Genomic DNA, 21,342 nt, shown 5'->3' with positions numbered 1-21,342 from the left:
GAATAACTTGCCTAGACTCACACAGCTCTTTCCATGGGAAAATGCCTTGGAAGTTACACAAAGAATGTGAGTGTTGACAATATCAAATACTGTCAAGGATGTGAGGCAACAGGAACTCTCACTCATTGTTGGTGGGAATGCAAAATACAGTCATTTGGAAGAGAGCTTTGTGCTTTCATTAAAAACTAAACGTACGCTAACCACACTGATCCAGCAACTACGCCCTTGGTATTTACTCAAAGGAGCTGAAAACACGCCCACACACAAACCTGCACGTGGACGTTTATGGCAGCTTTATTCATAATTGTCCAAACTTGGAAACAACCAGGATGTCCTTCAGTTGGTGAGTGGATAATGGAACACTGCTCAGTGCTTAGTCACTCAGCCAGCCTCTTGGACTGCAGCCTGCCAGGCTCCTCTGTCTATGGAATTTTCCAGGTAAGAATATTGCAGTGGAGTGGGTTGCCATTTCCTACTCCAGGGGATCTTCCTGACCCTAGGATCAAACCCTTGTTTCCTGCGTCTCCTGCATTGGCAGGAGGGTTCTTTACCACTGCGCTACTTAGGAAGCAATGGAATATTATTTGGCACTAAAAAAAGAGCTGTCAAGCCATGAAAAAACTTAGAGGAAACTTAAATGCATATTATTAAGTAAAAGAAACTAATCTGAAAAGTTGTATGATTCCAACTGTATGATATTTTAGAAAAGGCAAAAAACCATCGTGACAGTAAAAAAGATCTGTGGTTGCCAGAGACTGGGGGTCGGGGAGGAAGCACAGAGGATTTTCAGGGCAATGAGACTATTCCGTATGATATTATAATGGTAGCTACATGTTATCACACATTTGTCCAAGCCCAAATCCATAGAATGTACAACAAGAGTAAACACTGCAGATCAACTACACTCCAGTAAAATTAAAATTAAAAAGAGTGAACCCCAAAGTAAACCTGATAGCTTCCCTGATAGCCCAGTTAATAAAGAATTCACCTGCAACACAGAGACCCTGGTTCGATTCCTGGGTGGGGAAGATCCATTGGAGAAGGAATAGGCTACCCACTCCAGTATTCTTGGGTTTCCCTTGTGGCTCAGCTGGTAAAGAATCCCCCTGAATGTGGGAGACCTAGGTTCAATCCCTGAGTTGGGAAGATCCCCTGGAGAAGGGAAAGGCTACCCACTCCAGTATGCTGGCCTGAAAAATTCCATGGACTGTATAGTCCATGGGGTCACAAAGAGTCAGACATGACTGAGCAACTTGCACTTTTCTTTCCAATGTAAACCATAGGCTTTGGGTGATTATGATGTTTCCATGTAGGTTCATCAGCTGCAACAGCTGTACCTCTCTGGTGCTGATGTTGATAACTGGGGGGCTGTGCATGAATGGCGATGGAGGGTACCTCGGAAATCTCCATATCATCCTCTCAATTTTTCTGTGAAACCAAAACTGCTCTGAAAACAGTATATTTTTATATATATGCGGTAACTTCTAAGAGAGATTTGGCATAATTTTGCTTCTTCCTATTGCCTCTGTCACATCTCATTTTTCTCCAGCAGTCATGTCTCACTTGTGTATACTCTTTTCCTGGAACATCACTTCTCAAGTGGTGAAGCGAAGTTAAGTCTGGAGAAGGGAACGCTTGGCCGCACACCCAGCAAGAAGCCTCCCTCAACAGATGTCCCGTAGTGATCAGATTCGTCGTGACATTTCAGTCATGCAACTACAGGAGAAGAGGGCTGCCGTTACCTTTGTTGGAGCTGGAGAACTGGATGCCCACGTCTTGGAGGAGGTGCTCTGTTTCCTCCAGCCAGGACAGCGACAGGCGCAGGATGTCCAGTGACACCTTCTGGAGCCCCGAGACAGGTGGGCTCACCTGCAGGCGCTGCAGGAAGCTGACCTCCTTCCTCAGGTCGTTGCTACAGCACGATGTCTTCATGCAAGCCTGGAAAGAGAGGAGGTCGTGAGGAGCCAGGACACCATTGCCAGAAAGAGCACCCGACCATCGTGACCCACAGAGAGTGGTGTTCTTGATGTGTTCTTGAAGCAGGAAGTGCCCTGGGATGGCCCACTTCTAGTTGCCTTTTAGCGGGTGGGTGGGACGAGGGGGCAGCTTTTATTTTGTGTGCACTTTAATTGGGACTTTTGATGGTCAAAGGGACCCTGTGTTTACAGACTAAGAGAATGAATTTATGGTTGCTGGGGGGACAGCAACCCCTCATGGAGGGAAGGGATAGTTAGGGAGTTGGGGATGGACATGTACACACTGCTATATTTAAAATGGATAACCAACAAGTGTCTACTGTACAGCGCATGGAACTCCCTCAAAGTTATGTGGCAGCCTGGATGGGAGCGGAGTTCAGGGGAGAATGGACGCATGTATGTGGATGGCTGAGTCCCTTGGCCGTTAACCTGAAACTACCACAACATGGTGTGTTAATCGGCTGTGAAAGTGAAAGTTGCTCAGTCGTGTCTGACTCTTTGCGACCCCATGGACTATACAGTCCATGGAATTCTCCAGACCAGAATACTGGAGTGGGTAGCCTTTCCCTTCTCAGCGAATTATCCCAGCCCAGGGATCGAACCCAGGTCTCCCGCATTGCAGGCAGATTCTTTACGAGCTGAGCCACAAGGGAAGCCCAAGATATAATTGGCTACACCCCAATATAAAATAAAAAGCAAAAAAAGGGACTTCTCTGGTGGTTCAGTGGTGAAGACTCCGTGTTCCCAATACAGTGGGTTCGGGTTTGATCCCTGGCCAGGGAACTAGATCCCACGTGCCACAACTAAAAAATCCCATATGCAGCAATGAAGATTGAAGGTCCCACATGCTGCAAATAATATCTGGTGCAGCCAATATACAAAATAAATAAAAAGAAATTAAAAAAAAAACAGAAAAAGGAAGAGATCCCATGTTTAGGTACAGGCAATTCCAAAGCCAAATTGCCAAGAACGATTTGGCTGAAATGAGAACCAAATTTGGCTACAAAATTCCTGCTGAGATCAACACACAAGCTGGTCAGAAAGTCCGATTTCCTGACTTGAAAAAGTGCTGACAAGCCAACATTCACACAGATTCCCCAAATAGCAGCTGCTTATTTCCAGAGAAAGCAGAAGCAGCTGCCTGCTCTGATAAAGCTGGTTCCCCGGGTGGGGGCTGGGAGGTGGGGGGTGGTGGTCGGTCTAAACCAGTCTCGTCTCCTCCAGAGTCAAAGGCGACTAGGGTAAGAGCAGCCTTTCCACTGCTGGGACAAAAAAGAAAAACGCAAATGAAGAGCAGGATGTTTTCTTGGTTTCTCTGGAAATAACCCAGGGCTATTTTGAGGGCAAGAGAAGAAGGGGGCGACAGAGGATGAGATGGTTGGATGGCATCACTGACTTAACAGACTTGAGTTTGAACAAACTCCAGGAGACGGTGAAGGACAGGGAAGTCTGGCGTGCTGCAGTCCATGGGGTCGCAAAGAGTCAAACACGACTGAGTGACTAAACAGCCACATTTCTTCCCCTGAGGTCCAGGGGCCTCCCAAAGGGGAGCGTCGGGCAGCTTTTTCTTGGCCACACCAAGTTCACCTGGGAGGCAGATTTTGAGGTCCTTTGTTTTCTACCTCAAACAGATTTCTCCAGCAAGAGAGAAGGTGAGCAGAAAAGCAGAGCCGGACGATGTTCTGAACAAGGAGCACAACGTGAGCCATGGGGGACACGGGTGAGAAGCAGAGGAGGGCACCTGGCAACTGTCTAAGGCCTTCTTCAGTTTCTCAACGCTGTCTGTGACCTCTTCCTGTTGGCAGAGGCCGAGCTGGGTCTCCTTCTGCAGGGTCCACTTTTTCTGCTGAAAGTTGATGTTGTCCTCAGTGACCTGGGTGATCTTCTCTATTAACTAATGGGAAAAAGAAAAAAAAAAAAGATTGACATTGCAGGGTGGTTCTGGGGGGAGGGGCCCTGGGTGGGGGGAGGGCATGGGCTTGAGCTCCCACCTCTGCAGGGTTGGGGAGGGAGGTCCTGGGGCGTTTGGGTGATGGCTCTGGAGGGAATGTCGGCTCTGTCACCGGGGCATGTTTCCCAGGATCAGAGATGATTTTTAAGAGCCAAAGGCTTGTCATGTGGCCCCACGTGTGTTCTAGATTCTTTGGAACTCTGGGAGTGATTCATCACGCTGAGCCTGATGCTGTGGGGCCCGAAAGAGAAGGCTGGGTTATCCGAGAGCAGTCCATGGTGTGAATTTTTCACTCGCGTGCTGACACAGGGTTGGAGGGGACAAACAGAAGAATAACAACTCAGTCCTTACAGCCAGAGGCACATCCTTGCTGCTGGCTGCCCTCTTCAGGAGGGACGAGCCAGGACGCCTGCTCTACGGCAAGGCTCTTTCCACGTGGGACTAACGGAGGTGGACCAAGCAGGCCTGGAGACCAGACACAGGCCTGGGTGGTTCCATTTGATTTTCACAGAAACACTTCAAGGCTTCAACACTTTAACTGGCTTTTACTCTAAAAGCCAGGAAATCCCAGAATATCAAAACAAATCTTCATGGTGTAGCAACAGTGTGAAAAATATGCGCCACCAATAAAAAAACAGAAACATATGCTCCCAGTGTCTGGAGTCCCAGGTCCCCGAGGAAGAAAGTGGGGAAGAGAGACAAACCTGCTGATCGGAGACAGGCTTGTCCTGGAATGGCTTCGCTCGTCCGTAGGTGGCCTTGATGACCTGACTTCTGAAATGCTCCAGCTGCAGCACAAAGAAAGGGAAGGTGATGGAATGAGTGGTGCAGCTGCAGCCACAAGGCTTGAAGAGGCACTTCCACTGCTGCGTTTGGGAGAAACTGGTTAGAAGGCTCTGCACACCATTAATGGTCACTATGGTTGGGGCTTCCCAGGTGGTCCTGGTGGTAAAGAATCTGCCTGCCAATGCAGGAGCCACAAGAGATGTGGGTACGACTCCTGGGTCGGGAAGATCCCTTGGAGTAAGAAATGGCAACCCAATCTAGTATTCTTGCCTGAAAAATTGCATGGATGGAGAAGCCTGCAGGCTACATTCCATGGGGTTGCAAAGAGTTGGTCACGACCAAGTGACTAAGCGCGCACGCAAACGGGTTATTAACACCTTCACTTCTCACCGGAAGGGGCAGTGCCCACACAAGAGAGGGGGACAGTAGATGTTAATGACTTTTCAGGCATGCCCGCCTAACCCAGCCGATGCGCATGGGCAGCTCACATACGTCTTGGGCCCTCAGAAGAGCCACTCACTGCCAATTATCCAGTGGGAAGTCTGGGGCCGGGAGCGTTCTTCCGTAATTGGTACGCTGGCACCAGGCTGTGAGATAAATATTGAGGCTGTCAGCCCGCGTAAACTGTGTAATTAGCCAGGGTGCCCGGGGAGGGAAGGAGGAGCAGTTCGCTGACATTTTGCGCCTTAAGCCTCGTGTCCTGAAGATGACGCCTGCTGTATTCCCCTCCAGGTCCCTGGAGCCGGGCGCCCAGCAGGCACTCAATAAATGTTCATTGAATGCTTGTAACAGAAACAACTGACTTGGCAGGTGTTCAAAGTCCTCGCCTTCAGTTCAGCCAGCTTTTATTGACTGCTTCCCTGGTACTGGTGTCTTCAGATTACAGTTGATGAAAGAGCACAGTTACATTAGAATCAGGGCTTCTAGAATGACAAGTTCAAGGTGTCCCAGGTTCATGAGAGACCAGGTTCATGAGAGGCAAACAAGCCCAACCCTCTCTGGAAGTTGACCAACATGACGGCCCTTGGCTTAGGTTTTTGGCTCATGGGCAAAATGTGGTCATGAAAGACTCTAAAATAGAGCCCTGAAGGACCGTAACGGCTGGGGAATCAATGTGAATGTCAACGGGTCCCAAGACACAGGAGTTTGCTGTATACCAGGAAGTTCTGAAAAGCCAAGGAGAGGAATTATGACTCTCCTAAAGACAGCTCTGCAGTCGGCTTGCCGGGAGCCAGCTGGGTGATCTGAGGGATTCTGGGCCGTCTGCTGGTTTCAAGACCAAGCGGAGGGTCCTAACTTGCCTGAGGAAGAGGTTATGTAGGCAGGGCCCCACGGGTGATGGTGCCCATCACCACCAGAGGCACCCTATGGGACTGCTCTGCGCGGAGGGGCAGGTCCTGCTGGACAACAGGAGTCAGTCCTGGAGTCGCTCGCCTGGGGAAGGGCATGGCCTCAGGCAGGGAGCTGGCTGTGGACAAGGGGGTGACATGAAGGCCAGGGCTGCACAGACAGGCCTCATCCTTACTCTCTTGAGTCTGTGTCTCTGAGGGTCTTCCCGAATGAGCTCTGGCTGGAGGCATGACCAGGCTCTTGGCAAGCAGCACAGATCATGCCCTCAAAGCGGGTGTGTCCTGGGGGTGCAGAGCGCTGGCAGGGGGAGGGCTAGCCCAGGTGCATCAAGGGAAGCCCAGAGCGGTGGGCTGTCTCCCTCGCTAAGGGGTCGGCACCCTGCAGGAGACAGGACACCGGGGCTGATGGTGTGGATGTTTGTTGAAGAGGCCTTAAAACCTGCCAAGAGGCACCATCATCATCATTTGCCCTGTGGGTGCCTCTGGAGGTCAGCATGGAGGGTGAAGCCCGGTCACACTGTTGGTTCAGGCTTGGACGCCACCACATGGAAGGGCTTCGGGAGCTGGGCCGGGTGGGCTGGAGCGCTCCTTTAAGGACCGTGGTTCTTAACCTTTCTGGGTAGTTTACAGACCCTTCTGAGAATCCAATGAGTGATAAGGAGGACTCATCTTCCCAGAAAAAGAAAAGCACAAACACACTCATACATGCAAAATGTTCTTGTCCTCCTGGAGCCGTGTTTGCCAGGAGAGGGGTGCCTTGTGGCGGGGTCCAAGGTGGGCTGCTTTGGGTGGGCCACCTTCCATAGGGGCAGTGCCCCATCCTGGGATCTCGTCTGCCCTCCCTTAGCTTTTTGTGAGGCCTTGTTTGCATGTTCTGGCCATCATGTCTGCACCACGTGTAAGAGGACGGGCTGCTGGGCCATCTGGGGTCAGAGCCCTGGGATATGGCACCCCCAGGCCTGCTGAGTCAGAGCCTGCTCCCCATCTCACCCATCTCCATTTGACATGAGCTGTGATAATCTGGGTTCTATTATTAATTCTATTATACAGTTCAGTTCAGTTGCTCAGTCGTGTCCGGCTCTTTGCGACCTCATGGACTGCAACAGGCTTTCCTGTCCATCACCAACTCCCGGAGCTTACTCAAACTCATGTCCATCCAGTCAATGATGCCATCCAACCATCTCATCCTCTGGCATCCCTTTCTCCTCCTGCCTTCAATCTTTCTCAGCATCAGGGTCTTTTCAAATGAGTCAGTTCTTTGCATGAGGTGGCCAAGTATCAGAGCTTCAGCTTCTGCATCAGTCCTTCCAATGAATATTCAGGACTGATTTCCTTTTGGATGGGCTGGTTGGATCCCCTTGCAGTCCAAGGGACTCTCAAGAGTCTTCTCCAACACCACAGTTCAAAAGCATCAATTCTTTGGCGCTCAGCTTTCTTTATAGTCCAATTCTCACATCCATACGTGACTACTGGAAAAACCACAACTTTGACAAGATAGACCTTTGTTGGCAAAGTAATGTCTCTGCTTTTTAATATGCTGTCTAGGTTGGTCATAGCTTTTCTTCCAAGGAGCAAGCATCTTTTAATTTCGTGGCTACAGTCCCCATCCACAGTGATTTTGGAGCCCCCCAAAATAAAGTCTGTCACTTTTTCCATTGTTTCCCCATCTATCTGGCATGAAGTGATGGGACCTGATGCCATGATCTTTGTTTTCTTAATGTTGAGTTTTAAGCCAACTTTTTCACTTTCCTCTTTCACTTTCATCAAGAGGCTCTTTAGTTCTTTGATTTCTGCCATAAGGGTGGTGTCATCTGCATATCTGAGGTTATTGACATTTCTCCCAGCAATCTTGATTCCCGCATGTGCTTCCTCCAGCCCAGCATTTCTCATGACGTACTCTGCATATAAGTTAAATAAGCAGGGTGACAATATACGGCCTTGATGTACTCCTTTCCCGATTTGGAACCAGTCTGTTGTTCCATGTCCAGGTCTAACTATTGCTTCTTGACCTGCATATTATTACTACTTCATTAAGAAAAGTGGCGGGACTTCCCTAGTGGTTCAGGGGTTAAGAGTCTGCGCTTCCACTGTAGGGGGCACGGGTTTGTTCACTGGCTGGGGAACTAAGATCCTGCAAGTCATGTGGCTTCACCAAACCAAACCAAACTAAACCAAACCAAACCAAACCAAACAAAAACAGAAAAGTGGCATTCCCCTGTGGATACTGACTAGAGCGTCTGTTTGGAGGCCCAGAGGAAGAAAGATTGCTATAAATATCAAGACAAAAAAATGTGAAGAAGAAAGTACTAGAAACACCACTGAGGGCTGAGAGGCTCAAACCCTCCCCAAGAGGGACCCACACCGCTGGTTTACCGGGGTGGGCCTTGACCTGGGACTGGCTGCTTGGTCAGGGTCTCAGGTGATGGCAAACACCAGTGTGGGCAGCTTCCCAGCAGGAAAAGCCTTTATAGTGACATCCACTGGGACTTAGGAGCCACACAGAGCCCTGCCCCTGGGGATAAGTGGGTGAAATTAAACCAGGCTGTCTTCCTCCTCACTCATCCCCACCGGCCGCTTGAGCGCAGGGCTCCATGGAGAGTGGTGGGCCGTGAAGGGGCTTGGCAGCACGCCTACCTGACCTACTGCCCTTTCCAAATTGGCTTTAATGAGGTTTTCTCTGTTCCCCATTTCTTGCAGCTGAAGCAATTTCCTTCTGGAATCCTCCTGAAGTTTCTCTTCAACCTGAAAGGATGATGAAAGCATGGGCTTGCTGCTAATGTGATCATCATGCCCTCTGGGGGAACTCTTCTGGGGGGAGGGGCGGTGCTAATGGCAGTGGGGGAATCCTCAAGGGGTAGGGACAGCTGCGGCCCCCTGTGGCAGGGGTCATGGGCATACACAGTGTGGAGATAAACTCACAGGGAGATACCTCTTAAGGGGAGGGGCTGAGCTCTGCACCCTGGGCTCAACTGTGTCCTACCACAGACTCCAGTCCCAGCTTGGACCCTAGCAAGATGTGTGACCCTGGGAAAGTGATTTCACTGTTCCGTGACTCAGTGTTCTCATCTGTCAAATGGGGATGATGGTACCTGTACTGCGGCATAGAGTTACTGTGGGGATTCAGAATATTTGGAATAGGGCTTACAGGTCTGTGGGTGTGGTAAATATTGATGTGACCTATAAAAGGTGGGTGTGGAATTTCCTGGTGGTCCAGTGGCTGAGTCTCCTCGCTCTCAATGGAGGGCACCCAGGTTTGATCCCTGGTCAGGGAACTAGATCGCACATGCCACAATGAAGATAGGAGATCCCACGGCAACAATTAAGATCCGTGCAACCAAATAAATAAATATATTTTTTAAAAGGTGAATGGGGATGTCTGCTATGCAGCCTCCTTCTAAGACCCCATGATGGGTCCTTGGTCAGTGTTATTATTGGGTTTATCATCATAACTATTTGTCATTACCACTTTGAGCACACCCACAGGTGGAAAGCTCTCTAGAGGCTTGCTAAGTAATGTCTATTAAGAATTGTAGCCTGCAAAAGAAGGCGTTTGAAGTGCAGAAGCTTGCTTGTCTAATCCTCCCTTGCTTGGGTAATGGGGCAAGTTGAGGTAATTGGGAGCGCTTGATGCTACCCTCTGCTGGCCAGTGTAGGCTTTGCAGCTGCTCATTTCAGGGACACACCTCATCATTTCAGGGATACACCTGCTGAGCCGCTCTGGCATCAGCAAGAAACCAGGCAAACTCTTGTAAATAAATGGAAAGACTTTGTGCTGAAACAAATCCCATGGGCCATGTTGATTAGGGATCTGACAAGGGGGATCACAGGGATGTAATGAAAGACCCAGAAGAACTCTTTGGAGCTTTGCTCTGAGTAGAGTGGTGTAGAGGTAAAGCGACTACCCAGCTCTGTTACCTTGGAAAGCCACCTCTCTGGGCCTTAGTTTTCTCCCAGGTCTAAACATGTTCTGACTTGTATTTCAGCAGCATTTTCATACACCGCAGAAGCCAAGTCCAACCCTGGACTCTGCCCTTACCTGTGTTCTCCACGAATAGCCCCCCATTCCCACTCCTGAGCCTCAGGCAACTTCAGGCGCCGCCCTGCTCCCTCCGTCACACCCGGTGCTCTCCACGCCTGTTCTCCCATCCCTCTCACGTGACATCCTGGGCTGTGCCAACTGGCCTCCTCGCCTCTAGTTCAGCGCCTTGCAGAACAACCTTAGCGGTACTTGAGGGTTAGCTGGCTGTAGGGCAGCTCCGACCTACAGACCTTCCTACAATGACACAGATACTCTGAACCTGTATCATCTAATACGGCAGCCACGAACCGCATCTGGTGATCCAGCGCTCGAAGCAGGGGCTGGTGTGACCGAGGAAAGGAATTTCAAAGTGTATTTAATTTTGATTAATATCAGTGTAAACAGCAGCACGTGGCTGTTGGCTACACAACGGTGGCTGGAGTCAGCCAAAACTATGCGACTGGGCTAGTTACACTGCTAGTTAACAAGGGGTCTTGACTTTCTCATCTGTAAAACGGGGAGGATGAGCTCTAGATCATGGCGCTGTTGTGAAGAGGGAAAAGAGATGAAATGTTTGGTGGTAATGCCCAGTCCATGAGAAACTGCAGCTATCATTTTCACCATTATTAGCTGCGAATGTCACATATTGGTTCCCTGTTCAGAAGCCCTGGTAGCGCCCCACTGCCTGTGTGCAATACAGCCTGAGTGCCAGAACTAGCGCAAAACACCAAGCCAGGGATTCAAGAAGCCCCGATGAGCTCTGAACAAGGCAACTAAAAATGAATCTGCATCTAGATAAATCATAATAAAACTGCTGGAAATCCAGGGAAGAGAAAATCTTAAAAGCAGCCAGAGAAAAAGACAGGTTTTGCAAAGGTGCAATAATAAGGCTTACAGATGGCTTCTAAATAGAAATAGCAGGAGCCAAAAGACAGCAGTGACATGCCTAATGCTATTTCTAATGTGCTGAAAGAAAAGAACTGCCATTGTAGAATTCAATAGGCAATCAAATGTGCTTTAAGAATGAAGGTTAAATATACACTTCAAGATAGACACACACACACATCTGAGACTGTCATCAACAGAGCTACAGTGAAGGAAAACACTAAAGGGTATTCTTCAGAGACAAGAAAAATGAATGCAGATGGATGATCAGAGATGCAGAAAAGACAAGCAACAGTAAGAGTAACGTGTGCATATGATACTGACTATATAAAAACACCAATCATATTTTTGGGCATTTTATTAATAACTATAGAGAGGAGTTTAGAAAATGGCAACAATGACTTACAAATCTGGAGGGGTTAAGTGAAGTCAGGGTGTTCTAAATTCACTGCATTGTCAAGGAGAAGGGCATAATTATCAACTAATACTACATCTTGGTAAGTTAAGAATGCACATTGTAAGCACTTCTGTGGTGGTCCAGTGGCTAAGACTCTGTGCTCCTAATGCCAGGGGACTGGGTTCAATTCCTGGTCAGGGAACTAGATTCCACATGCCACAACTGAAGAGTTTGCATGCTGCAACTGAAGATCAAACATGCTACAATGACGATCCACAACTAAAACCCAGCACAGCCAAAGAAATAAATTAATTAGGAAAGAATGCACATTGTAATCTTTAGGATGACCACTAAGAGAGCAATAGAAGAGTGAAAAACTTAATTAATGTGAGATCATTGCGAGGCAAGGATAAAATGCTATTGCCTTACTATTATTAAAAGGATAGTAAAAAGTGAAATGTTTCCAAGCTAATAGAAGGGGAAGGTGGAATGATAGAAAACCATCAACTCAAAAGGAGGCAAGAAAGGAGAGAAAAAGCAATATAGTAAAGATAGAACAACTGGCCCTGAGCAAGAGTAGATTTAAATCCCAATGTATCAGTAATTATATAACATAAATGGACTAAAAGACTGTCAAACTGGATTTTGTAAAAATGATACGCTATTTGGAAGCTATACATCTAAAATTTAAAAATTGACAGAGAGGACTTCCCTGGTGGTCCAGTGGTTAAGAACCCATCTGCCAAAGCAGAGGACACGGGTTTGATCCCTGGTCCCGGGAGATTCCACATGCCACGGGGCAACTAAGCCCATGAGCCACAACTACTGAGCCCTTGCACCCCAAAGCCCATGCTCTACAACAAGAAGCCACTGAAATGAGAAGCCGGTAATCCCTGCTCACCAAATCTAGAGAAAGCCTGTGTGCAGTAATGAAGACCCAGCACAGCCAAAAATAAATAAATAAATAAAATTTTAAAAATTAACAGAGAAAATATGAAAAACATATGCTATGGAAACTCTAACCAACAGCAAGCCAGTGATGGTGCTAAATGACAAAGAAGATGTTAAGGGGAAAACCCTACTAGAGATGAAAAGGGACATTTTATGATGATCAAAAGTCTTGTTCCACTGGAAGTATTCAAATTCTAAATTTATATGCACATAGTAACACAACTTCACAATATATAAAGCAAAACTTGTCAATATTAAAAGAAGAAACACAAATCTACAATCATGATGAGATTTAGGAAAAAAAAAAAAGTTCCCAATGACTGATGGAACACAAAGACACACACACACACACAAATCAATAAGAGTATTTAAGTTGGAACAACATCATTGACAAACTTGAGTTAATGGATCAATTCTTTCCTGGGTAATTTCATGATTGAAGGCAGTGGGTCGTGGTTACACACGGGAACTTTGGAGTCTGGCAGACCCAGCCCGGAGCGGTTGCCATGGCGACCCATCCCTGCCATACCTTGCTCTTTTCCCGAAGCGTCTTGGAGATCAGGCTCTGCTCTGTACTGCTCCTCTTCAGCTCCTCCCTGAGTTTTCTCACTTCTTTCTCCATGTCGTGGATTTGCTGAGAAAGTTTCAACAACAGCAAAGTCAACTTCGGAACTCACCTCACCCAGTTCGTTAAGGTGGAACCTAGTCTAAGATCAGTTTAATTCTTTCCCTTGGGAGATGCTTCTACATCTTTAAAGCAAAGTAGGGTTTCTTTCAACAGATGCATTGAAAGTGCAGGGTGAGGGAAAATTTGAGTTTTTTTTGGAGATCAGCATGGATTCTGGATTAAACAGTACAAGGGACACATTCACTCAGATTCTCTTTCCTTGGGATGTATTTTGAGTTCAGTCTAAATAGGGGTTATTTGGAAGACACCATGGGCAACGCTTGGAAGAAAAGAACAATGAGCTTTTTCTTTTTGTTCCCATTTGAGACATAGCAGAGAATAGCAGTGCCCCTGAGAGGAGAAAATGGCCTCGACAGATGGAAAATATATGCTTGGTGATGTTCTTGAGGATTCGACTGGCGCAGAGGGTGAACATTCACATTTAGTGCTCATCTTTTCATTGTACTAATTTTTATATTCACCTTCCATACAAAGCCAATGATATGTCTGCTTTTTATTTTGTTTTTATGAACTGATGTAAAATTGAATGCATCAATATTTAAGTAATGATACTTAAGGAGGCATTTCATGTCAATAACAGTGCCCATGGCTGTGATAAAACTTGTGACAGCAGATCATGAAAACTTGGGTATCACAAGTTCAGTGGTAGGAACCATGGTGAATTTCTAGCAGCATCTAGTGGCCACCTGGCCACCTTCTGTCCCGGTCTCCAGGCAAACTCTAGCCCAGCTCCAGGGGAAACCTGATGAGGGGCCTAGAGCCAACTGTCCACAAAATACTAGGAGAATATGTTTTCCAAGGTTTTCTACCCATCTCTTTGAGGCAAGCAAATCAAAGAATTTTGTTAATTACATTAACAAACAGACACCCATAAAGCCCCAGAGTTTGTACTAGCTAAGGGGCCAAGGAACCCCTCCAAAGCCCTGAAGGTTAAAGTCTAGGCTTTCTGTGGACACCCAGGGGTGAGGAGTTTCAACACACGGTTTTGTAGAGTTTTAATTCTTTCTCTTGGGCTTCCACGTTCTCCTTCTGGGCATCTTCCTTCTTTAACTCTTCTTTCAGCACTGAGCACTAGGGAGAAAAATAACAAGGTCATGTGGGCTTGACTGGGGGCCCTAAGTCTCTATGTGTGTGCCCAAGATTGTCTTCTGTTGTTTAACTCAATCATACCCTGCATTCTGAGAGGCCAGACCGTCTGTATGACAGAAGCACTGGGATCCTGTGGTTGTTCCTGGTTCAGCCCTCTTATGAGTTCTGACAAATAAAGAGTCTAAACTGCCCTTCAAAAGTCAGCAAACTGCACCACAGGGAGAGTCCAGACTTGCAAAGTCTGGGTGCTTAGGGTGGAGGAATTGAGCTGTTTTCACCTAGTAACCATCGAGAGTGGTGAGCGGGGGGCAGTGAGTTTGGGTCGATCTTACTGCTTTTGTGCAGGTTCCATCTCAAAGACACAGCTGCCCTGTTGGTCACAAAGGGGTAAACAGAGCTGCCTTTTCTGAGGGCACTTTGGCAACAGACATTAAGAGCATAAGGATGGATGTGCCTTCTTTTGACCCAGAAATTCCCACTTTAGACATGTACCCTAAGGACAATGATTAGAGAAATCAGGGAATCTGTAGCTTCAAGGATGTTCTCCACAGAACTGTCAGTAACAGTGGAGAAAAAAAAACAAGTGTGGTTTATAACAGGAGATCACTTTATAACACCATGTACATCCAGGAGAAAGTGTGTGGCTTTTAAGACCAATGATAAGAGCACTGATTTATTAGCATGGGGAAGTCATTGTGTTTATGATTTTTAAAAATATGCATAGTGTAAATCCACTGTAAAATAACTGACTGATTGATTTCTAGGTAATATACAGAAATAAGACTGGAAGAACCCAGAGGAAAAGTGACCGCACTCCAATGTCAATAAGGAAGGGGAAATGGGGACATAATCAAACAAATGCACTGTGGGAGGTGGAAGAACCAAGCAGGGGCTGTCTCTGCATACCCCTTCTACTAAGCACCAGCTCTGCAACCCCTCCCCATCCCCAACACACACACTCACACACACACACACACACACGCAGTCCTCTCACCTAAAACAGCGAGTGCACATGCCTAGGAGGGCACTCTGCTTGGCAGAAACAAAGACAGAGGCATTGGCCAGGCAGCTGACTGAGGCAGAGGCAGAGGAGCACTGCTAAAACCAGGCTCCCATGTCTTGGAAGATGATTTTGTCATTCTCATTTCACAGATGGGGAAATAAAGGCCAAATAAGTTACAGTAAGAGAAAGCTCTGGGATTTGGACCCAGGTCTTTCTGACCCCAAAGCTCATGCCTTTTGCCAGTTCCATATTCGATATAGTACTAAGCACCAGGTACTACGTATTGTGCCTTTTCCTTGGAACCTCAGGATGTTTCCACCCCACACCTGTGCAGCCTTGGCTAACCCACTGGATAGCTGCTGGGAATCTCTGAGTTACGACCTGAGATGAAAGCTATGAGGTTTTACCTTGACTGGCAGAAACAGATGCGCCATACAAATACTGAGAAATCTTATCCTATAGAGTCAGGATTCTAAAGTTGGCATGGAAGGCAAGATTTGCAAATAAAGTTCCATTTAAAAAACTCTTCACTCGCCTACCAAGTCTAGGGAAGAAATGAGAGTTTGTGTGTTTGCATCTGGATCTTCAAATGTTCTGATTTGAAGGCAATTATGAGAACCACTGGTGCTAAGACTGTGATGGAGCCCTGTGGGTTGTCCCTGCTCACAGAGAGATTTTACTCTGTTTTACATTAAGCTGTGCAGTAGCAACATATGCTAATAAGTGTGTTTGTTCCTGGGGTTTATTTATCATAGGGATTAGAAAATGTTTGCTGCATTTGTATATATATATCATGCTTATTCTGAGCCATATACTGTACTTTAAAAGCTGCAGAGAAGTTGACTTCACTGCAGACACGTGACTGTACTGTGTCTGCTTTTTGAAGCTACACTTTGTGATGACCCGACACTCACTCTGGAGCTGAGGGCTTCGAGCTGGTGATCCTTTTCTTTGTTCTCACTTTTTAGTTGATTCACCTCCTGTTTTAGTTGTTGAACTTGCTCATCCTTTGCTAACATGTCCTTTTGCAAAGATGACACCATCTCTGCAAAACAAAAACAAAAACTCACAGGTGAAAAGGGCAGGAAGGATTCCTGGCATCACCACGACTGTTAGCCAAGTTTCGGACAAGAACCTCCAAGCCCAGGGCCAGCATTCCTAGAACTGCAGAGGTTGTTGCCAAGAATCCCAGATCAAGAACGGGAATGAGACCAGAGACCATGGAACGTGGTTTGAGGCTTCAGGGAGAATGAGGGACAGTCAGCGAGCACCAGTGGGAGAAGAAGCCTTTGGGGGCCCCTGGTGGGCAAGGCTGGGCAGCGCCAAGAGGAGAGGCCATGCCCAGGGCTTGGGGAACAAAGGCCCAGCACAGGTGAAGTCCAGGAATTCTTCTCCAGAGCCCAGGAGGTGGACTTGCAGCAGAGTGGACTGCTGGACACTCTTGTGGGGCGGCTAGCTTCACACTTACATGAGTTTGGCCCTGTCCTTACCCCTTATTAGCTTGGTGGTCTTAGACAAGTTATTTCATCTCCCACTGCATGTCCTGCACAGAGTTATTATAAGGGTCAAGTGAGATGGTCTGTCCTAAGAACATAAAGTGACTAACTTGTATTTGTTGTTGTTGTTCAGTCGCCAAATCGTGTCTTGACTCTTTGCGACCCCATGGACTGCAGCATGCCAGGCTTCTCTGACCTCCACCATCTCCTGAAGATTGCTCAAACTCATGTCCATTGAGTCGGTGATGCCAACCAACCATGTCATCCTCTGTCATCTCCCTACATGGCACTCACTATTTTTCACAATAGCCAGTTTCCAACATGGCCCCCATGATCCCTGCCTCCTGGAATTCATGCCCTTGTGTGGCCCCTCCCACCCTGAATAGGGCTGACATGGGTAACCCACGTGATGCTGTGGAAATGATGCAATGTGACCTCCCAGGTTGGGTCATAAAAGACGCTGCGGCTTCCTCTTTGCTCTCTCGCATCACTCACTCTGGGGGAAGCCACCCCCCGTGTTGTAAAGACACTCAAGCAGCCCTTGGGAGAAGTATGTGTGATGAGAGGCTGAGGCCTCCAGCCAACAGCCACATGGGCAGAGACTCTGAAAGGGGTTCCTCCTGCTTCCAGTAAGGCTTTCGATATCATGACTGATGCCCCGGCTGACATCTTGACTGCAATTCAAGAGAATTAAGTTACACACCTCCCCATCCCAAATTCCTGTACTGCAGAAACTGGGTGAGATAATAAATATCAGCTGTTGTTTTATCTGTTACATTTTGGGATAACTTGCTATATAGCAATAGATAACTACTCCGTTATTGAATTATCACTTTGAAGAAAAGTGGGAAGTGAAAGTGAAAGTTGCTCAGTCGTGTCCGATTCTTTGTGACCCCATGGACTGTATAGTTCATGGAATTCTCCAGGCCAGAATACTGGAGTGTGTAGCCGTTCTCTTCTCCAGGGGATCTTCTCAACCCAGGGATCGAACCCAGGTCTCCCGCATTGCAGGTGGATTCTTTACCAGCTGAGCCACCAGGGAAGCCCAAAGTGGGAAGAAAGGTGCCTAAATACAGTGGTACTGGATTATCTCATACAGTTCTTTCCTGGAAGAACATTAGGCCTAATTTTATTGCTAGGTGTCAGTCAAGCAGGTATATGAGGAATTCCCTGGCGGTCCACTGGTTAAGGCTCCATGCTTCCAATGCAGGAAGCAGAGACTTCATCCCTGGTCAGGGAACTAAGATCTTGCATGCCATGAGGCACGACCAAAAATATTTATACAATACTTGGCCAGGGAGGCCTGGTGTGCTGCAGTCCATGGGGTTTCAAAGAGTCGGACACACGTGAGCGACTGAACTGAACTAAACTGAACTTGGCCGCCTTACGTGAACAGCCAACTCATTGGAAAAGACCCTAATGCTGGGAAAGATTAAAGGCAAAAGAAGGGGGCAGCAGAGGATAAGATGGTTGGATGGCATCACTGACTCAATGGACATGAACTTGGGCAATCTCTAGGAGACAGTGAGGCATGGCGTGCTGCAGTCCATGGGATCACAAACAGTGGGACATGACTTAGTGACTAAACAACAACAACGAATATGAAATAAAAGATGAAATGATCCAGAATTTCATTTTAAAAATGTGCTTTGCCCATAGGACACAGTTAAGTTACCTGAAAATCCCTCTGGGGCTTCCACACTTGGTGTGAGTTCAGCTCATCCCAAGCGTTGTCCCAACCCAGGTCTGTCTGACTCCCTGACTGGAGAAAGTGGGATCCAGGACAGACTTTGATGCTTGCATGAGGTTTGATTGGCAGACATATGGAGAGAGGGCAAGGACCAGTGAGTTCATCCTTACATTCCTGGTTCCCAGACCATATCAAACCTGGAGGAGGTGCTCAGCAAATATCTAAGGACATTCCAAGTTAGGGAGGAGCATAAGCAGGGACCTGGGGCTGGGAGGGGGTGGAAGTGAGAGTGGCAAGTTGCACAGTGAGGCCGGGGAAAAGCACAAATTCATATATGGAGAGTGATTCATACGTGACTCGATAATGTGCTTGGCTTTTACAGCTGTGGGCATGTTTCCTGCTACATGCCGGGGACTTTGGGAGTGACATGCCACTCCCAGGCTCATTACCTCCTCCCTGTCACCTGCTCCTCTCCCTTCCCTCCTTCTGTGAGTGGTCCTCTTCAGGTCATTTTCTGCATTAAAAACCCCACTGATTTCCCATCACCCTTAGAATAAAACCCAGACCCCTTGACCCCATCCAGCCTCAGTCCTATGTTCACCCCGCACAGCCTCACTTTCTCTTGGTTTGTCGTTGCCCATCTGAAACAGGAGGGAACGGGGAACAGCACAATCTCTAAAAGAATGACGGAGCCCTTGAGGATGTGACATAAGCCGGTTAGAACCAACTAGGTCCAAGCTGGCGGAAGATCCGACTTCCAGTGGACTTGGAGCCTCATTATATGCTCATTGCAATGCAATAGCTAAGTGACACACCCACCAGCCACAGAGGATGAGGTGGTTGGATGGTATCACTGATTCGATGGACATGAACTTGGGCAAACTCCAGGAGATGGTGAAGGACAGGGAAGCCTGGCGTGCTGCAGTCCACAGGGTTTTGAAGAGTCGGATACAACTTGGTGACTGACAACAACAACACACCCACCAGCACCAGCACAGTTCTGAGGTCAGTCATAGAAGGTCAAAAAGTGGGCAGTGGCCCAATTTCTGGAAATCACTGCCCCTTCCCTGAAATACTTGGAATAATCCTCCCATTCATCAGCCTATGAAATTACCTGGCCCATAAAAATCAACCACCTCATATTTCAGGGCCGCTCACCTTCTGAGATGGCCCATACTCTCTGCCTGTGGAGTGTGTTTCTCTCTAAACAAATCCACTTCTTACCTATCACTTTGTCTCTCACTGAATTCTCTCTGTGACAAGACGTCAAGAACCTGAGCACCCTAGTAGGTGCTCAGTCAGCATGCTGAAGGAATGAAGGAATCCAGGGAGTCCAGGCTCAGTCACAGCTATGCGAGGGCTGCCCCTCCCCCCATCCAAGCCCCTTATCAGGGAACCACCTCTGTTGGTCAATTAGAAAATGTTTCACTTGGGCCCAAGTGCACTTGGGTGAAAATCGGTGAGATGATGGGTACCCAAAGTGGTGACCCCATTTTGTCCATGTTCTAGTTTGCCCTTAAGCAGGCTGGCTTGTGGAGCCATCCAAGTCACACTGTTCTATGTTCTCCCTGGTGGGGCCGGTGCTCAGGAGACCTCGGAGACAAAATATACATGTGTGTGTGCTCAGTTGCTTGGTCGTGTCCAATTCTTTGTGACCCCCATGGACTGTAGCCTGCCAGGCTCCTCTGCCCATGGAATTGTCCAGGCAAAAATACTTGAGCAGTTGCTATTTCCTTCTCCAGAGGACCTTCCCAGAAAAGAGACTGAACCTGGGTCTCCTACATCTCCTGTACTGGCAGATGGATTCTTTACCACTGAGCCAGCCACCCGGGAAGCCTGGTCAAGATACAACATTCTCTCCAGTATTTATCAGGCCCTGCCCTAGGAAGAGGATGGCAAGAAATCTTCACTGAGGGAGAAATCTAACTCACTGACACTGGTGGCCAGGTGGGTGCTGAGATCCCTGAGGCTGCACCCAGGTCATGGGCACAGGTGCTGTGGTAGATTGGTGATGTCTGCAGGGGGAGAGAGGCAAGTGCAGTGATAGATTGGTGATGTCTGCAGGGGGAGAGAGGCAGTTCTCAGGAGCAAATCCAGAAGGACCTCACCTGATGTGATGGCGTTATCCCTCCTTAAGTTCTCACCCTGGTTCTTCAGGGACGTGATTTCCAAGTTCCTCTCAGACAGGGTTTGGCACAGCACCTGGCTGTAGCCTTGCTGCAGGGCACTGATCTGTGGGAAGAGGCAACACAGTCAGAGGGGGGCCAGCCGGCTTTGCAGGACATGCGGTACTTCTCCAAGGCTGGACAAAAAGAGTCAGGTTGATCTTGGGTCGGGCTGTTGGGGAAACCAAGCTTTTCAGTTATAACTAGTGGGAGAGATGGGAGGGTGCCTATTCCTTCAGTGACCACCGTGTCCTACATCATCAAGACACAAACTTACCTTTGTGGTCACCCAGGGGCTCAGGTGCCCCTGCTCTGGATCCCTTCCTGTGACTGAGGCAGGAGGCAGATGGGCTTCAGGCTGGATACTTACAACCAGCCTTCTGTTTACATTTCCCAAGACAGGAGGTAGGTGGGCTCCAGGTTAGTCATTTACAACCAGCCTCCTGTTTGCACTTTGAGATGGAAATAATGACAGGAACAGGGTAAATGGCTGGACTTTGTCTCCTGTGGGCACATCAGTTGTGTCAGGGACAGACAGGGGCAAAACCTTGTTTGAGTACAAGAACAAGAGGTCACATATTTCCCATCCTTGGGGCAAGGGAGTCACTGCACATGTGCAGAAAGGCTCCTTGGGGATAACAAAGGAGGGGTCACCATCCCATAATATGTGATGTCAAGCCCCATCCCTCACTGGCTGCTGGGCTGGAATCTATCTTGGGAAAAAGCTGTGCACACATGTTGGGGAGGATCCTAGGGTAGGTCTGGTGTGGAAAAAGAAACTAGATAGTTGGCAAAGGTAAAACAAAGACCCACCGGATGGGTGGCCACCTAATGCGAAGAGCTGATTCACTAGAGAAGACCCTGATACTGGGAAAGATTGACGGCAGGAGGAGAAGGG

The 21,342-nt window shown here is 47.9% G+C and overlaps 1 protein-coding gene across 4 annotated transcripts in view; it reads right to left on the bottom strand.

Moving 5' to 3' along the window:
* FHAD1 (forkhead associated phosphopeptide binding domain 1) overlaps nucleotides 1-21,342 on the bottom strand; it is a 160,118-nt gene that overhangs the window by 65,206 nt on the left and 73,570 nt on the right. For 3 of the 4 annotated variants that reach the window (XM_043486194.1, XM_043486195.1, XM_043486196.1), the window contains exons 7-14: nucleotides 20,388-20,511; nucleotides 16,008-16,138; nucleotides 13,983-14,072; nucleotides 12,843-12,947; nucleotides 8,697-8,804; nucleotides 4,632-4,715; nucleotides 3,718-3,870; nucleotides 1,743-1,938 (exon numbers count right to left, since the gene is read on the bottom strand). In XM_043486194.1, coding sequence (XP_043342129.1) covers nucleotides 1,743-1,938; nucleotides 3,718-3,870; nucleotides 4,632-4,715; nucleotides 8,697-8,804; nucleotides 12,843-12,947; nucleotides 13,983-14,072; nucleotides 16,008-16,138; nucleotides 20,388-20,511 — 991 coding nt within the window. The remainder of the gene's footprint in view (nucleotides 1-1,742; nucleotides 1,939-3,717; nucleotides 3,871-4,631; nucleotides 4,716-8,696; nucleotides 8,805-12,842; nucleotides 12,948-13,982; nucleotides 14,073-16,007; nucleotides 16,139-20,387; nucleotides 20,512-21,342) is intronic. The other variant, XM_043486197.1, reaches the window with a different exon arrangement.

This window comes from Cervus canadensis, chromosome 13, assembly GCF_019320065.1.
Source record: "Cervus canadensis isolate Bull #8, Minnesota chromosome 13, ASM1932006v1, whole genome shotgun sequence".
In the NCBI taxonomy this organism is placed as follows: domain Eukaryota; kingdom Metazoa; phylum Chordata; class Mammalia; order Artiodactyla; family Cervidae; genus Cervus; species Cervus canadensis.
This window is presented reverse-complemented; position numbering and strand designations above follow the sequence as displayed.